The sequence below is a fragment of the Candoia aspera genome, chromosome 1 (assembly GCF_035149785.1).
Source record: "Candoia aspera isolate rCanAsp1 chromosome 1, rCanAsp1.hap2, whole genome shotgun sequence".
Taxonomy (NCBI): domain Eukaryota; kingdom Metazoa; phylum Chordata; class Lepidosauria; order Squamata; family Boidae; genus Candoia; species Candoia aspera.
Genome location: NC_086153.1, coordinates 31,920,614 through 31,938,926, shown reverse-complemented (window position 1 = coordinate 31,938,926; position 18,313 = coordinate 31,920,614). Strand labels below are relative to the sequence as shown.

The 18,313-nt window shown below is 39.4% G+C and overlaps 1 protein-coding gene across 4 annotated transcripts in view; it reads left to right on the top strand.

The window, feature by feature from the left end:
* SPTBN1 (spectrin beta, non-erythrocytic 1) overlaps window positions 1-18,313 on the top strand; it is a 205,392-nt gene that overhangs the window by 169,685 nt on the left and 17,394 nt on the right. For all 4 annotated transcript variants that reach the window (XM_063301496.1, XM_063301503.1, XM_063301479.1 and 1 more), the window contains 10 exons: window positions 733-879; window positions 2,133-2,396; window positions 3,948-4,172; window positions 4,332-4,421; window positions 5,560-5,838; window positions 7,893-8,023; window positions 10,890-11,094; window positions 11,687-12,061; window positions 14,004-14,248; window positions 15,983-16,121. In XM_063301496.1, coding sequence (XP_063157566.1) covers window positions 733-879; window positions 2,133-2,396; window positions 3,948-4,172; window positions 4,332-4,421; window positions 5,560-5,838; window positions 7,893-8,023; window positions 10,890-11,094; window positions 11,687-12,061; window positions 14,004-14,248; window positions 15,983-16,121 — 2,100 coding nt within the window. The remainder of the gene's footprint in view (window positions 1-732; window positions 880-2,132; window positions 2,397-3,947; window positions 4,173-4,331; window positions 4,422-5,559; window positions 5,839-7,892; window positions 8,024-10,889; window positions 11,095-11,686; window positions 12,062-14,003; window positions 14,249-15,982; window positions 16,122-18,313) is intronic.

The following is an 18,313-nucleotide window of genomic DNA, read 5'->3' as shown; positions in this document are numbered from 1 at the left end:
TATGGTTGAGGGCCACTTCATGCTGAGAAGTTGCAGATGGGAGGAGGCCTGAACTCACCGCCATTTCCATTTTGTCTTTTGGAACCCTTCCCCTTACTATTTTTCATGAGTTATGAAATAAAGGTACACATGAGTGAAATGGCCTAAGGGAGAAGTTTTAGGAGGGGAAAGCACCAAGTGGTTCTTGACTGCTTTTCCAGTTGAAACCAAGCACACATCGGTGTTTGGAAGTATAGATCTCTGTAGAGTAATGTTTTGCTGGTCCTCACTTTGGTCTTTTGGTTTTTTCTTTACTTTCCAGTTGTAAAAATAAGAATTCTATAATTCAAGGGATTATGCAGAATCATTTCCTTTGCAAAGCATATAGTATAATTTCAATTTTCAAAGTAATTTACAGTTTTTATTATAAACAGTATAAAAAACAATTAAAATATAAACATTAAAATGACATTAAAATAGGTAAGAGTAGCATGATGAGATACAATCAACTCTTAGAGACATTTCAGAGTAGAAAGAATTTTACCTGTTTACAAAATTGAGACATATGAGTGTTCCTCAGAATAATGTCATGTACTCCTGGACCTAGTTTAGAAAAGATCCTGTTGGAGTCCAGTATTTCCATTATGTGGGTACCACTATCTGGGCTTAGTCAGCTGACTGAAATTGTCAGAAAGATTCATATGGCTGGAGACAGACCCTCTTCAAAGTTAAACATTTCCACTCATTTTTCAGCTGTCCCTTTGGATTAATGAGAAGATGCTTACAGCACAAGACATGTCTTATGATGAAGCAAGAAACCTTCACAGCAAGTGGCTGAAACACCAAGCCTTCATGGCTGAGCTTGGCTCCAACAAAGAATGGCTTGACAAAATCCAAAAGGTATGTGGAATGGAATGAAGCTCTGGGAAAGCTGTCATGTTCCTGAGATGCCTGTTATTTATAAAAAGCACATTTGTTTGATTATACTCACACCTATTATATCCCCAAAGCACTTGGCCTTGGCTGGGTTTGTGCATACAGTATTACGATACGGTTTACAAAGTGTGAATATAGCTACTGTGATGTGTGAACCATGAGTTATAGCTAAGAATGTTGTATGGACACTATCAGTTGTAACTTATTCAGTAAACTATAGACAAATTGTGACCTACTATGATCGATTAATCCAGCAAGCGTGTGCTGGTTGCAAACTGGTGTGTTCAAGGTAATTTTATGTACTAAAATAATTACCAATAGAAGAGAATATATGTAGCTCAGGGTTGAACTGTGGAGTCCTTGCTGCTTTCTAAGCTTGGCTGTTTGCTTGCAGACATTTCATTATCCATCTAGGTAACATGATCAGTGCACTCTACTAAAATAATTGTTCCTTTAGATGTCTTGGACTATACCTCCTAATGTCCACAATCAATGTCCCAATACATGTGGAGGTCACCAAGATGGAGAAAGTGGACATAAGATCTAGATGGTATACCCAGGGTGTCTTCTGCAGAGTAGGTGATGTGGAAGAATATCAGTTCTGAACTGCAGAGTCTCTGGTTGAAGTCCCCCCATGATATTCACACAGGGGATTTACCTATTTTGTTAACCAATATTATACTACACTTCCCTGGTTTGCATGTAGCACCAAACTCTGGTCTGATACAGGCCAGGATCACCACGTAAGTTATTTTTGTCTGAGAAGATGCAGGAAGGGGCACCCAGACATAGTATTTATCTCATCATCACAAATTATGATGAATGAAGCTGGGAACAGATTTCTAAACTTGGCTACAATACATGACATTAGTAATTGACTAAATTATTGTTACACCTAGGACATTGTTTCCAAATGTTCTTTTCCAGACCCTTATCTCAACTGCCCATGTCATGGCTTATTTTGAGCCTAGAGAGTCAGTATTAGAAAGGATTGTGACTGAGGCTTCAGGAACATGCCAGTACAGAATCATGGGAACTAGTCCTAGGCATCTGGAGGTACCGGGTTACAGGAAACTGAGTTAGCTGTTTGGCTCCAACAAAGAATGGAGTCTTTGTCCCTTTGGTGGGAGGAGATGGGCAGTGACAAATTGGATGGATGGATAAATAAATAAATAAATAAATAACTGTTCTTGGTTGACCATTCTGTTCATTTGCAGGAAGGGATGCAGTTGATTGCTGAGAAACCTGAAACTGAAGCAATTGTAAAAGAGAAGTTGACAAGACTACATCAAATGTGGGAAGAGCTGGAAAGCACCACCCAAACAAAAGCTCAGCGGCTTTTTGATGCCAATAAGGCTGAGCTGTTCACCCAGAGCTGTGCTGACTTGGATAAATGGCTGAATGGCTTGGAGTGCCAGATACAGTCAGATGATTATGGCAAAGACCTCACCAGTGTCAATATTTTGCTGAAAAAACAACAGGTAAAGCCATTGGAGTAGCAAACTATGCCACTTGTTAATGGACAGAGGGAGGGGCAGAAACAGTGAGAGGGCAGAAACAAACTATGCCACTTGGTAATGAACAGAGGGAGCGGTTTATTTTTACAATAAAAATCTCTGAGTGCCTTTCCAATTGGACAGCATTCAAGGTGACTACTGTGTTCCATTATTACATCATTTTTATGTATCTGTGATACTTCTGTAAGAAAAGCAAATACATCATGTGAAATATATTGAATATACTACACTGAGTAGTATTTAATGGGGACAGTGCAGTGCTTTGAATTCAAGGGGCTAATGTGTCTGGCAGCTTAAAGCAGCTGTGTTTTCCCCCCGTGTTTGTCAAGCTGCCCTCTGCAGCTGCAGCACGATGCTGGGAAAGTATGTCCAGTTTAAGGAGTTGCAGCCAGATGCTACGTACATACCCATACTTGTTCCAAACCACTGTTTATGCTTTCAGATCTGAAGCCCTGCATAGCCATAGCACTTAGCATTTTTTGTTTCCCATCTAAATGCAAATGTCTTCACCTGCCATCTAAAACCAGGAGAAAAACAATCTGAGGGTATATTCTTCAACGGCTCATGGCGTTCTCTAAAGTCAACAAAATACCTTTCGTACACTATGTCCATTTGATGAGGATGGAAATGGCACTGTAGCCTTTTGCTGATTCATTGCTATAGGTTTCCTCTGTATTCTGGAGATTTGTGAGAAATGCCTATCATATATGTAAGATGTTAATTAGAGTTGATTTTCACAGTAGAGCTGAAATAGATATTGGGGCAGACTTAACCTTGGTAAACATTGTATTCTTTTTGTTTGCATTATTATGTTTTGAATAATTGGACTAAAGGGGCTAGACATTTAATAATGTAATCAAGATGCTAGCTATTGGTGAATTCTTCCTCTCAGAAATTGCTATAAATCACAGAAAACAATGTCATAGAAAGGTTGAACCTTTGCAAAAAGGCTCAATAGTACAAAAATACACCAAAACATCCAGAAAATTCTGAAAATAAAATTTGAATTTAAACCACAAATACTTTTATTGGGCATGACCCCAGAGAATATAAATGGAAAGCATCACAATTAATTAAGATATGGCTGGCAGCAGCAAAAACCAATGTGGCACAATGCTGGAAAAGAGAAACTCTTCCAACAGTACAAGACTGGGAGACTAAAATTTGAGAGTACACAGCAATGGAAAAATGGACTGTATATATTCATAGCAGAGGTCTAACCAAATTCAAGCAGAAATGGCTCCCTTATAGACAACATGTAGCACCGCAAGGCAAACTAAAACACTTAGAATATGGTTTTTGAAGAAAAAAGGAAAAACTGTTTAAAAAATCATTAAAATAATCCAAATAGAAGTGAGCAGTAACCGTAGATGTCTAAAGCATAGTATAAAAATATTTAAGGAGCAATTGGTGGTTGAACCTTTTTGTTTCGAGGTCTTGCAAACATTCCTTAGATAGTAATACCATCTTATTCATCTCTATGGATGAATATCTTCATTTTCATCTGCACTGTAGATGCTTGAGAATCAAATGGATGTTCGTAAGAAGGAGATTGAGGAGCTGCAGAGTCAAGCCCAGGCACTGAGTCAGGAGGGCAAGAGTACTGATGAAGTTGATGGCAAGCGCTATGTTGTGGAGAAGAAATTCCTGGAATTGCTGGAACCCTTGAATGAAAGGAAGTCTCACCTCCTGGCTTCTAAGGAGATCCATCAGTTCAACCGGGATGTGGAGGATGAAATTGTGAGTTTAAAAGTTACTCTCAGTTGCAGTTTGCTTGCTTTATGAGTTTCCGTTTTCTGGATAGCACATGATGTTATCATCCCGTCTCTTAATTCTTGTTACACTTGCTTCCCATGCCTGTATTACTTACTTATCAGCATATTATTTTATCTCTGCTAGTTGTGGGTTGGAGAGAGGATGCCTATTGCCACATCCACAGATCACGGGCACAACCTTCAGACTGTTCAGTTGTTAATTAAGAAAAATCAGGTAAGAGGCTAGAACTTGTTAGCAGCCTCCAGATAGGCAAAATATTCAAAATTTAGATTCTGTCCTTAATGAATATCTTGGGTGAAGGCTGTGGATGAATGCTTTTGTTTTTTCTTCTCCTTTCCACTGGCATATGTTTTATATTAACTTTTTGATGAGGGAAAAATCCATTCACACAATCGTCTTATAATCATCTGTGTAAGTTTCAGTGGCTCCTGTACCTTACATGCAACTGAATGGCCATCTGTGATAGAGACTAAGGCTACTTTGTGACCACTGCAGAGATAATAAATGGCACAGTTGCTTGAATGTACTCCACCTGTTACCACAGTGAGCTGATTTATTTCTTATGTCTGGCGTTGGATTGAGTTTCCCATTTTACACACACCATGAGCTTTTCTGCAACAAAATCTGCTGACATGGATATCAAGTGTAGATGCCTTGGGCATTGCTTGTGTAAAAGGACAGGATAAAAGTTTAAATCATAAATACGTGTCTGATTTAACCAGTTGTACTGAATTTTTACCCAATCTCTTGTTCTCAAGTTGAGAGCAGTTTGGTGTAGTGGTTAGGATACTGCCCTAGAAACTGGGAGACCGTGAGTTCTAGTCCTTCCTCAGGCATGGAAGCCAGCTGGGTAGCTTTGAGCCAATCACGCTCTCAGCCCAGCCCACCTCACAGGGTTGTTATTGTGAGGGAAATAGGAGGAGGGAGCATTATGTATGGCACCTTGAGTTATACAGTATAAAAGGAGGCTATAGATCTAATAAGTAAATAAGATGCAGTGGACTACTAAGTTGGGAAAAAATTATTAAACCATAATTCTGTCCAATGGGATTTTGTTTTTGGAGATGCTAATCCTTCTAGTTAGTGTATATGAACCATCTCCAAAACAGTGTGCCTTCTGTGTTTCATCTCATTATTTCCCCCATCATACGAACCCTGTGCCCTTTAAAGTTTATACTATTGTACCAAAATTATTTACAGAAATGTTGCTCTTGTCAAAAGATGCTACTCGCTCAAATTGCCGTTGAGTATTATGTGACTTCTGGCTCTTGGGTGACTTCATTGTCTTTCTTTTAAACACTTGCTAAGTTATTCCCAGTACGAGTATTAAATTTCACCCCCACCCCATTAGACACTTCAGAAAGAAATCCATGGACACCAGCCTCGTATTGATGACATTTTCGAGAGGAGCCAAAACATTCTTACGGACAGCAGCCTTAATGCCGAAGCAATCCAGCAGCGGCTTGCAGATTTGCAGCAGCTGTGGAACCTCCTGATTGAGGAGACAGAGAAACGCCATAAGCGCCTTGAGGAATCCCACAAAGCCCAGCAGTACTACTTTGATGCTGCAGAAGCCGAAGCCTGGATGAGTGAACAGGAGCTCTACATGATGTCAGAAGAGAAGGCCAAGGTAAGGAAGCTTCTTGGTAAACAGGAAGCTGAGCACCTCTGCAGCCACTGATCTAAATCCATGTTTCTCAACCTCAGCAACGTTAACAGGTGTGGACTTCAACTCCCAGAATTTCCCAGCCAGCATGAAATCAAAACTATAATGTAAAAACATTTTACTTTTGTACCTAAAGACCATATGGACATTAAGTGTAGAATTAAAGATGGATAGGCAAAAGCCCTGAACCTGCTATAAAACCAAGATATGTCATGTGCTGCATAAAAAGCTGAAAGCTTTTGGCAACACAAACTGTAGAACTGAATAACTGGAAGATCAAAATGGTGACAAATTAGCAGTTTTGCTCTTAAGTTCTCAGCTTAAAACTGGACTTTCCCAACAGTCCACGTAGCACAGAACTTCAAATACTTCCCATTTTTCCTTTTGTTAGGCTTACTTTTTCTGCATGGATACTTTTGCCAATTTTTGATTTGTATCAGCTACCGCCAGAAGATAGTAATAATATTTCAAAATTCTATTTACAATGTATTGTGCTATGTAGCTATCAACATTGAGCAGCTAAAAGAAGCTACCTCTGCTTATCTGTCCATCTTCCCTAATTCATGTCCTTATTAGTGAGCACTTGCTGAAGTCAGATTTAGAAAATGTTCTTAAATCACTTAAGGGAAATCAGTTCCCTTCTTTCTCAGAAATCTGTTCTTTTATGCTTCAGAGATATGGCTTCTAAGGCTATTTGTGGAAAAAAAAAATTCTGGTTCATGAATGCTTTTTTAAATTTTCAAATATTTCTAGGTTTCTTAATGTCTTGAACTCTTTTAGTCCTAGTTGTTCATTTCTCTCATTTGCCCTGATACTAAACAAATAAGGAAAGGCAATCCTGTGATTCAATTTACCATTGTCAGCTAATCCATCTTTTGACTTGAGTTCAGTTCACTGTGTTTATTTGCTTTTCGATGATGGGTGCTTATATATTTCTGGAAAATTTGACCATTTAGTTTGAAGAAATAACCTGCTTCCATTTCAGATTTCATAAAATCAGGATACGATTCTTGTATTTGGATAATCCACATTTAAAGTAATACATATAGCTGATTTAAATCATATAGCTGATTTAAATCAGCAAGTTAGTGCCCATGTTCTTGGTGCATTGCCTCATCAAGTCCAGCATGTCACTCCAGTCAGTGTTCCAGCAGCTCCCCTCTGTATTGGAGTAGATCTGTTTCTACTCCATTGAGCTAGAGATCAAGAAGCAGGACAGGAAAAAAGCAACAATACAAGCCCAACACACATCCCATTGGCCATGTCACTGGGATTGCTGACTGTGCCCCATCACATCCATGCCATATTGTGACTGTCACTATTGGTGGATCATTCGGTTAACTTCCTTTCATTAGAAATGAAATGAACTTCAGCTGTATTTTAGGTCATTCATGCTGTTATTTACAAGCCACTTATGTAACTACTCAGTTTTCATGCATCCATTCTTATGGCTAAACAACATTGAACTATCTGATACCACCATCCAGCAGTGCTACATGCTGACATTTGAACATGATTGGGGAATGTATTCTCTGTCCTCTATAATCCAGCATTTTTGGTGTAGGTTGACTTTCCATAGATAACACTAGCTGCTTTTGGAACTCTAAACCTTGAGTTAACAAGTCCCCATTTAGCAGACTTCAGAAGCACACCAGAGTCTGGACATCATCCTCATATAATAGGCAAGTCTAGTGCATCTGAAGTAATCTGGGCAAGACAATTGCATTTATTTTATATAATTCACAACGACTCATATCAATTGAGTAATAAAGTTATTGTGCAAGTTACACAAATTATAAAATGTGTGTCAAAATCGCCACAAATGATATGATTTGCTTAATTTGCCTAATGACACCATTATGCAAATGACATAAATCATCATGAATTATGTAGTTGCAATTTAACACAAATAGTGGACATTCTTCTCACCAATTGGTCCATAAAAGGCTTTGTTAAATTTGCATATTAGGACGATTTGCCATTTAATAAGCATGATTTCTTCTCTCTTGCAACTTTAGGATGAACAAAGTGCAGTTTCTATGTTGAAGAAACACCAGATTTTGGAACAAGCTGTAGAAGACTATGCTGAGACAGTACACCAGCTTTCCAAGACCAGCAGAACTTTGGTAGCAGACAATCATCCAGAGAGGTGGCTCCTGCTGTTCTGCATTTATAATTTGCTTCTGTTCTTAGGCCTTGTAAGAACTGCTGTGCTGGATCCGTTCAGTGGTTCATAGAAGATTAGCATCCTTCCTGTTTCTAAGGCAGTGTTTCTTAAACTTGGGAACTTTAAGGTGTGTGGGCTTTAACTTCCAGAATTCCCCAGCCATGCTTGCTGGCTAGGGAATTCTGGAGTTGAAGTCCATACATCTTAAGGTTCCCAAGGCTGAGAAACACTGTTCTAAGGTCTTCTAAACTTGCAATTATTCTGGATAAAAAAACAAACAGCATGATTAGAACATAGCTTGATTTGGATCCAACAAGCTGCAGATTTCCTCTTGTGTGAATAAATCTGATCAAGTATTCCACTTAGGTATTTCCCCACTCCTTCCTTTTTGGATACAGAGGGAGACATAGTAAGCTTGTGCTTTCACTTTTAAATAAACCATAGTTTTCCATGATAACTGTACTCAAGGAACTTTGAGCTGCAGTTTTAGAACAAACCAGGAAACTATGTTTGATTCTGGCTTGTTCTCATTAACCATACTTTAAATTGATAATTCTTCAAGATACCACAGGAAAATGTAATCATTTATTGTCTGATCTTTCTGCCTTGCATTTCCATCATTGTTTACTCCCATCTCCAAATTTATGTATGTATGTATGTATGTATGTATGTATGTATTTTATATCCTGCCTTTATTTTTTTTTATAAATAACTCAAAATCGCAAGTATACGAAATACTCCTTCCTCCTCCTATTTTCCCCACAACAACAACCCTGTGAGGTGAGTTGGGCTGAGAGAGAGTGACTGGCCCAAGGTCACCCAGCCAGCTTTCATGCCTAAGGCAAGACTAGAACTCCCAGTCTCTTGGATTCTAGCCCATTGCCTTAAGTCAGCAGAGATTACTACTTCATTCATTCCTCTACTCAAGTAAATACATATCACATTCTTCAACTGGGCAGGCTGACAGAGATAGAGATCAATAAAAACTAGTTCCTGCCCTAAAGAGAAATGACAGAAATGGATGATGGGACAAGGAGGGAAAAGAAAAGCAAGAAAAATCAGACATGAATTCTTAATCTACAATTTCTCTAACAGTGTCATATAGGCATCATACTGTGATGTGATCAGAAATTGTTGGTTGCCTTTTTACAGCCAGCTGGAATGGCATGATTTCAGAGAGAAAGGAGCTGATGTAATGGGCTTGCTTCATTTCTCTTCATCTGATGGACTGTCTGCTGCCGGAATGATAGTTGAGAGAGAAACAAAGCTCATTAGTTACAGTCTCTTTCTAAATGCTTTTAAAATTGTACTTTCATTTTATGATTGAATGGCACTACAACTAAACTCATTTTGGCAATAGAGAGAGATAATACGTAACTGTTTTTATAGAAAATAGTATATGATTCACAGTACTCTTGACATTATATATTAAACTGTCAGATAGACATTTAAAGGAGATTCCCAAGCAGAGTAGAATGGAGATATTGATGAATTGTTCAAAATGTACATTTTTTTAATCAGGGGTTCAAGGTAAACACCAGAATTATTCAGAGTTCAAAAATGACTTCCTCTGAAAAAGACAATTGGAATGCCAAGTAGATAAGAACAGAAAGCTCAAACCAAACAAAGGAAACTGTGTATAATCAATGAGCACGTGTATTTGACAGAACATGTCAGAATTCATACAGGCCAAGTGGGACAGAGAAAATTGGAGAAAAATGGTAGAGAGGTGGGGCAGTTTTAATTTCCTCTATACTCTTCATGCTGTCTGAATTCTGGCACAATCCCCAATTATATACACTCCCACATTGTTGTTGATTGGTTGGGGAAAGAAATGATCCATCTAATGAAATCTCATTAGTTTCCTCTGGAAATTTTAAAGTCACAAGATGGAAGGTGCCTTTTATTAATGTGGACCATCTGTTTATCAATAGCATCCAGCACTGGCAGAAACCCAGGGAGTTCAAGCCAAGTTCATATCCTTCCTCTAGGTCATGTGAAAAGTCATAGGATTAGATTGCTAGATCTGGAAGGTATCTTAACATTCTCCCATGCTTGTCTCTCTAGCAAAACAGAACATGAAGCTACTAGACTTTGTGTTCTTTGTGAGTATTTTTCCACAGCCAGTGGCTGTATTACAAGTTAACTAAAATGTATAGTCAACCCATTCTGCTGGAGCTAATGAGATAAGTTATCTAACTGCACACAGTTCGGATTTGGCTCTGGAGGCAGTGGAAATTGGGGTTGTGGGCTCCCAGATGGTATAGTGAAAGCTGGTGTGGTGTAGTGGTAAAGTGGAGCAACCCAGAAATGCCATTAAGTACATCATCCATCAATACATGCATACTGATTAGGACCCTGCCATTATAAAAATTATTTTACAAAGCTAAAGCCTGAATTGCCAGAAACATTAAAAAGTACTATTCAAGCTTATGTGCTTATTTTTACAAAAATAATAAAGATTAAAGATGACTCATTTTCCCAAGAAAGCAACAGAAGAAATTATTTTATCATCATCATCATCATTATTTAAACTTGTTTGCCACCCAACTCTCAGCAGCTTCTAAGTATTAGCAAAATATATGTCTTTAAGAGAGGCTTTGAAGTTTTCCTTTTGCTAAGTAAATACCTTCTTAAAAATCAAATAAAAAGAAAAATTAGACATTTGGTTTGTCACTGTGGCAGCAGAGTGCTGGGCTAGATTTGCCTTAATTCTGATCCAGCAGAATTTTGGGGTTCTTACTATATATTTTATAATATACTAATATTTATATTTATATGGACTTATTTAAATTAGGACTAGCTTGATTTTTTTTTGTTTTTTGTCTTCTCTTTGTGTTCTCCATAGTGAACGCATCAGCATGAGGCAATCCAAGGTGGATAAGCTGTATGCAGGTCTGAAAGACCTTGCTGAGGAGAGGAGGGGCAAGCTGGACGAGAGACACCGGCTATTCCAGCTGAACCGTGAGGTGGATGACTTGGAGCAGTGGATCGCAGAAAGGGAGGTGGTGGCCGGGTCCCATGAACTGGGACAGGATTATGAACATGTCACAGTAAGTTTCCTGGATTCCTAGTTCCATTCTTTTATTCATTGTATATTTCTGCGCAAGACTGGAATATATAGTTAAAACAAACACTTATTTATACAAAATTGTAATCAAAACTTAAAAGCAATAAAAATGCCAGTGTAAAAATATTAGAAGGACTCTGACAAATTGAAACAATTTTCCAGCACTGATGCCCAAAGCCTATCTGAATAACAATGTTTTTGCTTGCTAGGAGAAGGATATCATGATAGTCTTGCCCAATACAGCAGACAAAAAGCATTAACTAATACATAGGATAAAAGTTGCTTAGTGTATTTTCACTTGCATTCTATTGCAATTAATTGCCTTGAATGTCATATGTAATGAAAAGCAGAAATAAATATGCTGAGTATTTTTGAGCCACAGAAATTAATGTAAGAGTAAGAATATATTTTATATGATGCATTTTTGCTTTTTTGATGCCCATTCACCTTTGAATAGAACTGACTCTCCAGTATATTATTAGTTGGACAGTAGCCTTTGTGTGTTTCTGCTATTTCTGCCTCCAGTTTATCATTTTGATTCAAGACTTATTTACATAAGCACCCTTTTTCTCTAGATGTTGCAAGAGAGATTCCGTGAATTTGCCCGAGACACTGGGAATATTGGACAGGAGCGCGTTGATACTGTCAATCACATGGCTGATGAACTCATTAATTCTGGACATTCTGATGCTGCCACTATTGCTGAGTGGAAAGATGGTCTCAATGAGGCCTGGGCTGACCTCTTGGAACTCATTGACACAAGAACACAGATCCTTGCAGCCTCTTATGAACTGCACAAATTTTACCATGATGCCAAGGAGATCTTTGGACGAATACAGGATAAACATAAGAAGCTGCCTGAGGAGCTTGGGCGGGATCAAAACACAGTAGAAACCTTGCAGAGGATGCATACAACATTTGAACATGACATTCAGGCCTTAGGAACCCAGGTGTGCATTTTAAATAAACATTTTATCATATTCCTCTGAAATTGAAGAGCTTGCATGGCTTTGGATTCAGGAGAAGAGAGTTCAAGTTTTTCAAATTTGTCAAGATTCTCTTCTTTGTTTCCTAAACTTGATTTTTGCATCCTCCATGAGTTTTTCAAGAAGTTCAAACCTTATAATAATAGGGAATCTTGGCTTCTTCATATAATGTATGATCAGAGAACTCACTGCCATAAGATATGACAGTGGTTTATCAAGTTAGATAGCTTTGAAAGAGAATTAGACAGATTGATCAGCCTAATATCTAAATGGAATCCCATTTAGGAAAATGCAAATAAATACCAGTTGTTGAGGAGTAATAGTGGGAAATATCTTTTTCAAACTCTGTGGGCTTCATTAAGGAATTCATTTAATGTGTTTGTAAAAGCATGGAGTTGATGGACTTTGGGGCAGATTCAATCTTACAAACATTTTTATTCATTTTATGTATTTTATTTGGTTGATTCTTAAGGCTACCCACTCTTCAATGACTCTGGGAAGCTTGCAAAGGCTTAGAAACAATAAGAATAAAAATGTCAAACTATTAATAAACAAACACTCTGGGGAGCATTAGCATCTACTACATTACGTTACATAAAATGTAAGAGGACCCCTGCTGAATTAGAGCAAGATCCCATATAATCCAGTATTCTGTATCACTCAGTGGCCAGTGGATGCATTTGATAAGCTCACATGCATAAGAAGATTATTAGCCCACTTCCTCCATTGCTCCCCAGCAATTAATATGTAAGGCAATGTTTCTCAACCTCAGCAACTTTAAGCTATGTGAACTTCAATTCCCAGAATTCCCCAGCCAGCAGGGGGCTGGCTGGGGAATTCTGGAAGTTGAAGTCCACACAGCTTAAAGTTGCTGAGGTTGAGAAACATTGGTATGCTGCTTGCATTTTGGCAGGTAATATATAGCTATTAAAACTAGCAGCCACTGGTAGCACTATAATTCATGGATTTGTCTAGGCCTATTTTGATGGCAGCAAATTCCATAATTTACCTATTTGTTATCTTTCTTTCTGTTTTTGGCCCATGGAAAATCTTCATGCCAGAATAGGCACTTGATTTGTTTGATGGGCAGTGAAAAAAGCTCTTCTATAGAAAATAAATGCCATGAAATTCATGATTGGGGATTGTCAATTTATCTTTCATAAAGTGGCTGGGCATTCTCTAGAGTTCCCCTTGATCTTTTTAACCTTTTTTTTTCTTTAAAATTCTATTATGACTGTAGAAAACTACAAAGAACCCTATATGACTTTGAGCTGCTTTTTTGTTGAGGGTTTTAATTCTTAAGAAGAAAGAATAACCATAGATAGGAAGGGGAGGTTTTGCAATACCTACTCCAAAAGTGTTGCTAAAATTGGATCCCCATTTATGTGTGCGTGTTTGGCATGGGACCAAGGCTGGGTTGTGGTGGTATTTCAGAAGCTATAAAGGGAGAATTTAGTTCAACCTTTTTCAATATAATTTCTAAATGGAGACAGAATGTATTTATTTGTAAGTATGTATGTAATTAGACAGTACAGTGAAAACATCCATGTAAACCCCGAAGCATGTTGTCAGGAGATTGGATTGCTGCACAGAGGGATTCAACTCATATAACTTCATAAATTGTTCAAATTTACCTATTTTCTCTGAATGGGGACATAGAAACTTTGCACCCAGTTATTAGAAGTCATCATCAGTTCAGTATACCATCCAAGTTTTAATCATATATTGCCAGTGTGACTGGGTAATTTCAAAATATAAAAGAAGCTCAGTGTTTAGTTGCAAGTCTTGTTTTTTAAATAAAAGGAGAGATTAACTGTCAGATTCTCCAGCTTCCCTGTGTCCTCAGATCCCAAGTATCTGCCTACACAATTGTTTTGACTGATTTGTTTCCATTTTCCCACGTCAGGTGAGACAACTCCAAGAGGATGCTGCCCGCCTTCAGTCTGCCTATGCTGGGGACAAGGCTGATGATATCCAGAAGCGGGAAAATGAGGTTTTGGAGGCATGGAAAGCCTTGCTAGATTCCTGCGAAGGGCGCAGAGTCAGGCTAGTGGACACTGGTGACAAATTCCGTTTCTTCAGTATGGTCCGTGACCTCATGCTTTGGATGGAAGATGTAATTCGCCAAATTGAAGCCCAGGAAAAGCCAAGGTCAGCAGGAACAACATGCAGAGACATAGGCTGTAGGTCTTTCATGGTAGTAAAGTGGATGCAGTAGATGAGATCTATCTTGCATTCTTAAAGTCTTAAATGGTTATAGTATTTAGGCTTAATTAGATGAATTCAAATCCAAGATTAATGAAGAACATAATGGGGTACCTGCTAAACTAAGTTTCTATTTGTAAAGTAACAAGTGGGACAAAAATAGACTACCCCAATACGTCCCTCTTTTGGGGGAGATGGGCGGTGACAAAATTTGATAAATAAATACATAAAAGTAGCTCTCTCTGCTAACAGTGAGCCATAAAAATCAGAGGTTGTACAAATCTTTCACATGGAAAAACTAGTGCCTTTACAGCTATAATTTAATTACAAGAGGCCAACAAGATTTCCAAATTCACAATTTTACCCATTGCTTCAATGATAATTGCCTCTTTTCTATTTGACTTGGACAAACTGGAAAGGATTTGGATGTTTCATAGTTCTTTTTGCAGTTTAACTGTAGGGTACAGGCAGTCAGTGTTAGGACTACAGGTTGTCCTCACTTAACGACAGTAACTGGGACCAGAATTTCTGTCATTAAACAATGTGGTCATAAAGCGCAATGTCACATGACCGCACCATGTAGCTATGGCAATCCTGACAATCCCCGTTGATGTCATTAAGCGAGGATCCTGGTCATTAAGTGAGGACCTCATGTGATTACAGCTTGCAACTGTTTACCAGCCTCCAACAAGTAAAGTCAATGGGGAAGCCAGCAGGAAGTCACAAGTCCCAGGTGGCTTGCAAGCAGGCCGGTGGGTGGGTGGGTGAGTGCTACAGAGTATGGCATACTCCGTAGTCCGGCTCTTGGAAGAAAAAGTGGCAGAAACGGGAGCCACTTACAGGAGCAACTTACTATATTATTATTATTATTATTATTATTATTATTATAGATTTTTATCCCACTTTTTTTCATACACAACTCAAGGCAGGGAACATATCTAATACTCCTTCCTCCTCCTATTCTCCCCACAGCAACAACCACCCTGTGAGGTGAGTTGGGCTAAGAGACAGTGACTGCCCCAGAGTCACCCAGCCAGTTTTTCATGCCGAAGGCAGGACTAGAACTCTCCTGGTTTCTAGGCCAACACCTTAAACACTACACCAGACTGGCTCTCATTCCAGCTTCCTCATTGACTTTGCTGGTGGGAAGTCTGCAGGGAAGGTCACAAATGGTGAACCCATGACTGTGGGATACTGCAACTGTCATGGTGTGATCTGGTTGCCAAGCACCTGGATCGTGATCATGTGATCCCAGGGTGCTTGGATGTCCAGAACTCTGAGCACCAGTTGTGAGTACCACTCATTCAGCGCTGTTGTAACTTTGAACAAGTGGCCATTCACTGAGGACTGCCTGTACTGAGTGGGAGGGTAATCCTCTCCTCCTTTTCTCATAGACCCAGTATTGGCTATGAGTCCCGCATGGGTGTTGTCTACAGTGTGGGGGAATCATGCAATACTGAGTTTCACATTTAATATAATGGGATGTTTGGCTTTTAACATATATGGCTTTTAAAGAAAAATAGGATTAAACAGAGCAAAGCAGGCATCACTTGGAAAATAGATGGCTATTATCAGTAAAGTGAATGAGACCTTCAGCATGGATTAGCATCTGTATAGTTTTTTACATGTTTTAAAACGTATTTGGTATATGGTTTTTAAATCACCAATATTTTATTTTAGGGATGTTTCTTCTGTAGAACTGCTGATGAACAATCACCAGGGGATCAAAGCAGAAATAGATGCCCGAAACGACAGCTTTACAACCTGCATTGAGCTTGGCAAGTCATTGCTGGCAAGAAAACACTATGCTTCAGAAGAGGTACTGTGTGCTTTCTGTGACTGTGGATGGGCAGCTTTGAAAAGAATATATAAGGATTGCTGTGTCAAACCCAGGAACCAACTTTGCTCACTGATTCTCAAGTTACTCATCTCACTCGCCTTCACCGGGCTGTTTTATGTAGCCTTGTAGTAAGTTTGCCCCTCTGTTCATCTAATTCATGAATTTCTATCCCATAATTCCAGAGATGATCAAATTTGTTTACAAAGAATAAAAATTAAGAATTGTAACTATAAATTATAAAAAAGCGTACAGGTTTTTATCCCAACCATCAATGAAAATATTTTCAGCTAATAATGGAGGTAGAACTCAACTGTGAAACCTAGCTAAAATAGCAAATACAGTAGTGACGTAAAAACACAGCGGTAGCATCACAAGAAGCTAAAAACCAGACAAAGTAAAATGGTCTTTGCTTGCTGTCTAAGACATTATTATCCAAGATGATCTTGGATACAGCCTGTAAGATATTGCTACTGAGAAGGTTTTCCACAGTCTTTATATATCTCACAGAAACTTTTGGAAATAGCATTATCATTAGTTGATGAGAATAGGAAACTTTTGGAAATAGCATTATCATTAGTTGATGAGAATAGGTGAATTTTTAAATTCCCATTTTCCACTTGCAGGCATAAGTACAGGTAGTCCTCACTTAATGACCACAATTGGATCAGCAACTCTGTCACTAAGAGATGCAGCCATTAAGCGACATATCACGTGACTGCGGGTTGTGATTTTACTGCTGGCTTCTCCATTGACTCTGCTTGTTGGAAGCTGGCTGTGAAGTGCACAAATGGTGATCACACGACTGCGGGATGCTGTGAGCATTGGAAGTGCAAGGACTGGTCCTAAAGTTACTTTTTCAGCACCATTGTAATTTCAAATGGTTGCGAAACAGGGTAGTCGTTAAGCAAGGACTACCTGTAGTTTGAATTGTGGTCACCCTTGACTAGGAGCTAATTAAAAGTATTAAAATACCAGTAAAATATGTTCCTATATCTTTAGAATATAGGTAGTCTTCACCCTATGACCATTCTTTCAGCAACTGTTTGAAGTTACAACAGTGCTGAATGAATGGTGGTTACGAATGGTCCTTGGAGTTTTGGCCATCCCAGCACCCCCACGGGCACATGATCGCAATCTGGGCACTTGGCAACCAGTTCGCACCCCACAATCACGTGATTGCCATGTGCAACCTCCGCTGCCAGCTTCCCTAGAAAGTCAGTGGGGAAGCCAGCAGGGAAGGTCACAAGTTGCTGGGGTAAGTCTCTCTCACCTGCACACCCTTCCCCAGACATTCACACACACCCTCACACTCCTGCACACTCTCCCTGGCCTGCTCCACGCCTCTCACGCACACCCTCACACATGCTCCCTGACCTGCACTGCACCTCTTGCACACCCTCGCACACCCTCTCCACACAGTGCCTCTCACACACCTCAGCGCACCCTCCCCAACCTGTGCCTCTTGTGCACTGCCACAACCCTTGTGCACCCTTCCCAACCCATGCTGTTCCTCTCACCCACACTCCCCAACCCACACCGCACCCTTGTGCACCCTCCCCAACCTGCACTGCGCCAAGCCTCTTGCAAACCCTCCCCAATTCTGCCACGCACCCCCTCACTCCCTCACTCACTCAGCAGCAGCCACTTACCTGCCTAACGGCCTGCGACTTGCAACTTCCTGCTGGCTTCCCCACTGACTTCGGTTGTGGGAATCCAGCAGGAAGTTGCCTTGCCTAACAACTATGGGATTTGGTTAACAACAGCGACCAGGGCTGCAGGGATTGTTGTTGCTAAACAATGCAGTTGTGCTTTATGACCACATCTCTTAGCGACGGAAATTCCAGTCCCAATTGCCGTCATAAATCGAGGACTACCTATAGCAGAATTTAAATATAAACCAATTCACAGAGTTAATGTACCTGGTGAAATAAAACACTTTAAACTTTGTTGCTAGAAGGTTGTAATTCAAAGTTCCAAATGGAAGGATATTTCCAAAATGGGAGTGCTAATATATGTAGGAGGGCATTTTCTCAGTTGCTACTGTTAAAAGTAAGGTAGGTTTGTTACTCTTGGTTCTGGTTTCTAAATATTGTCATAAGAGTGCTGTGGCAGTAATGTTGGTTCATTTATTATGGTTATTTGGAACCATTCACAGTAAGTTTGACTCCTTT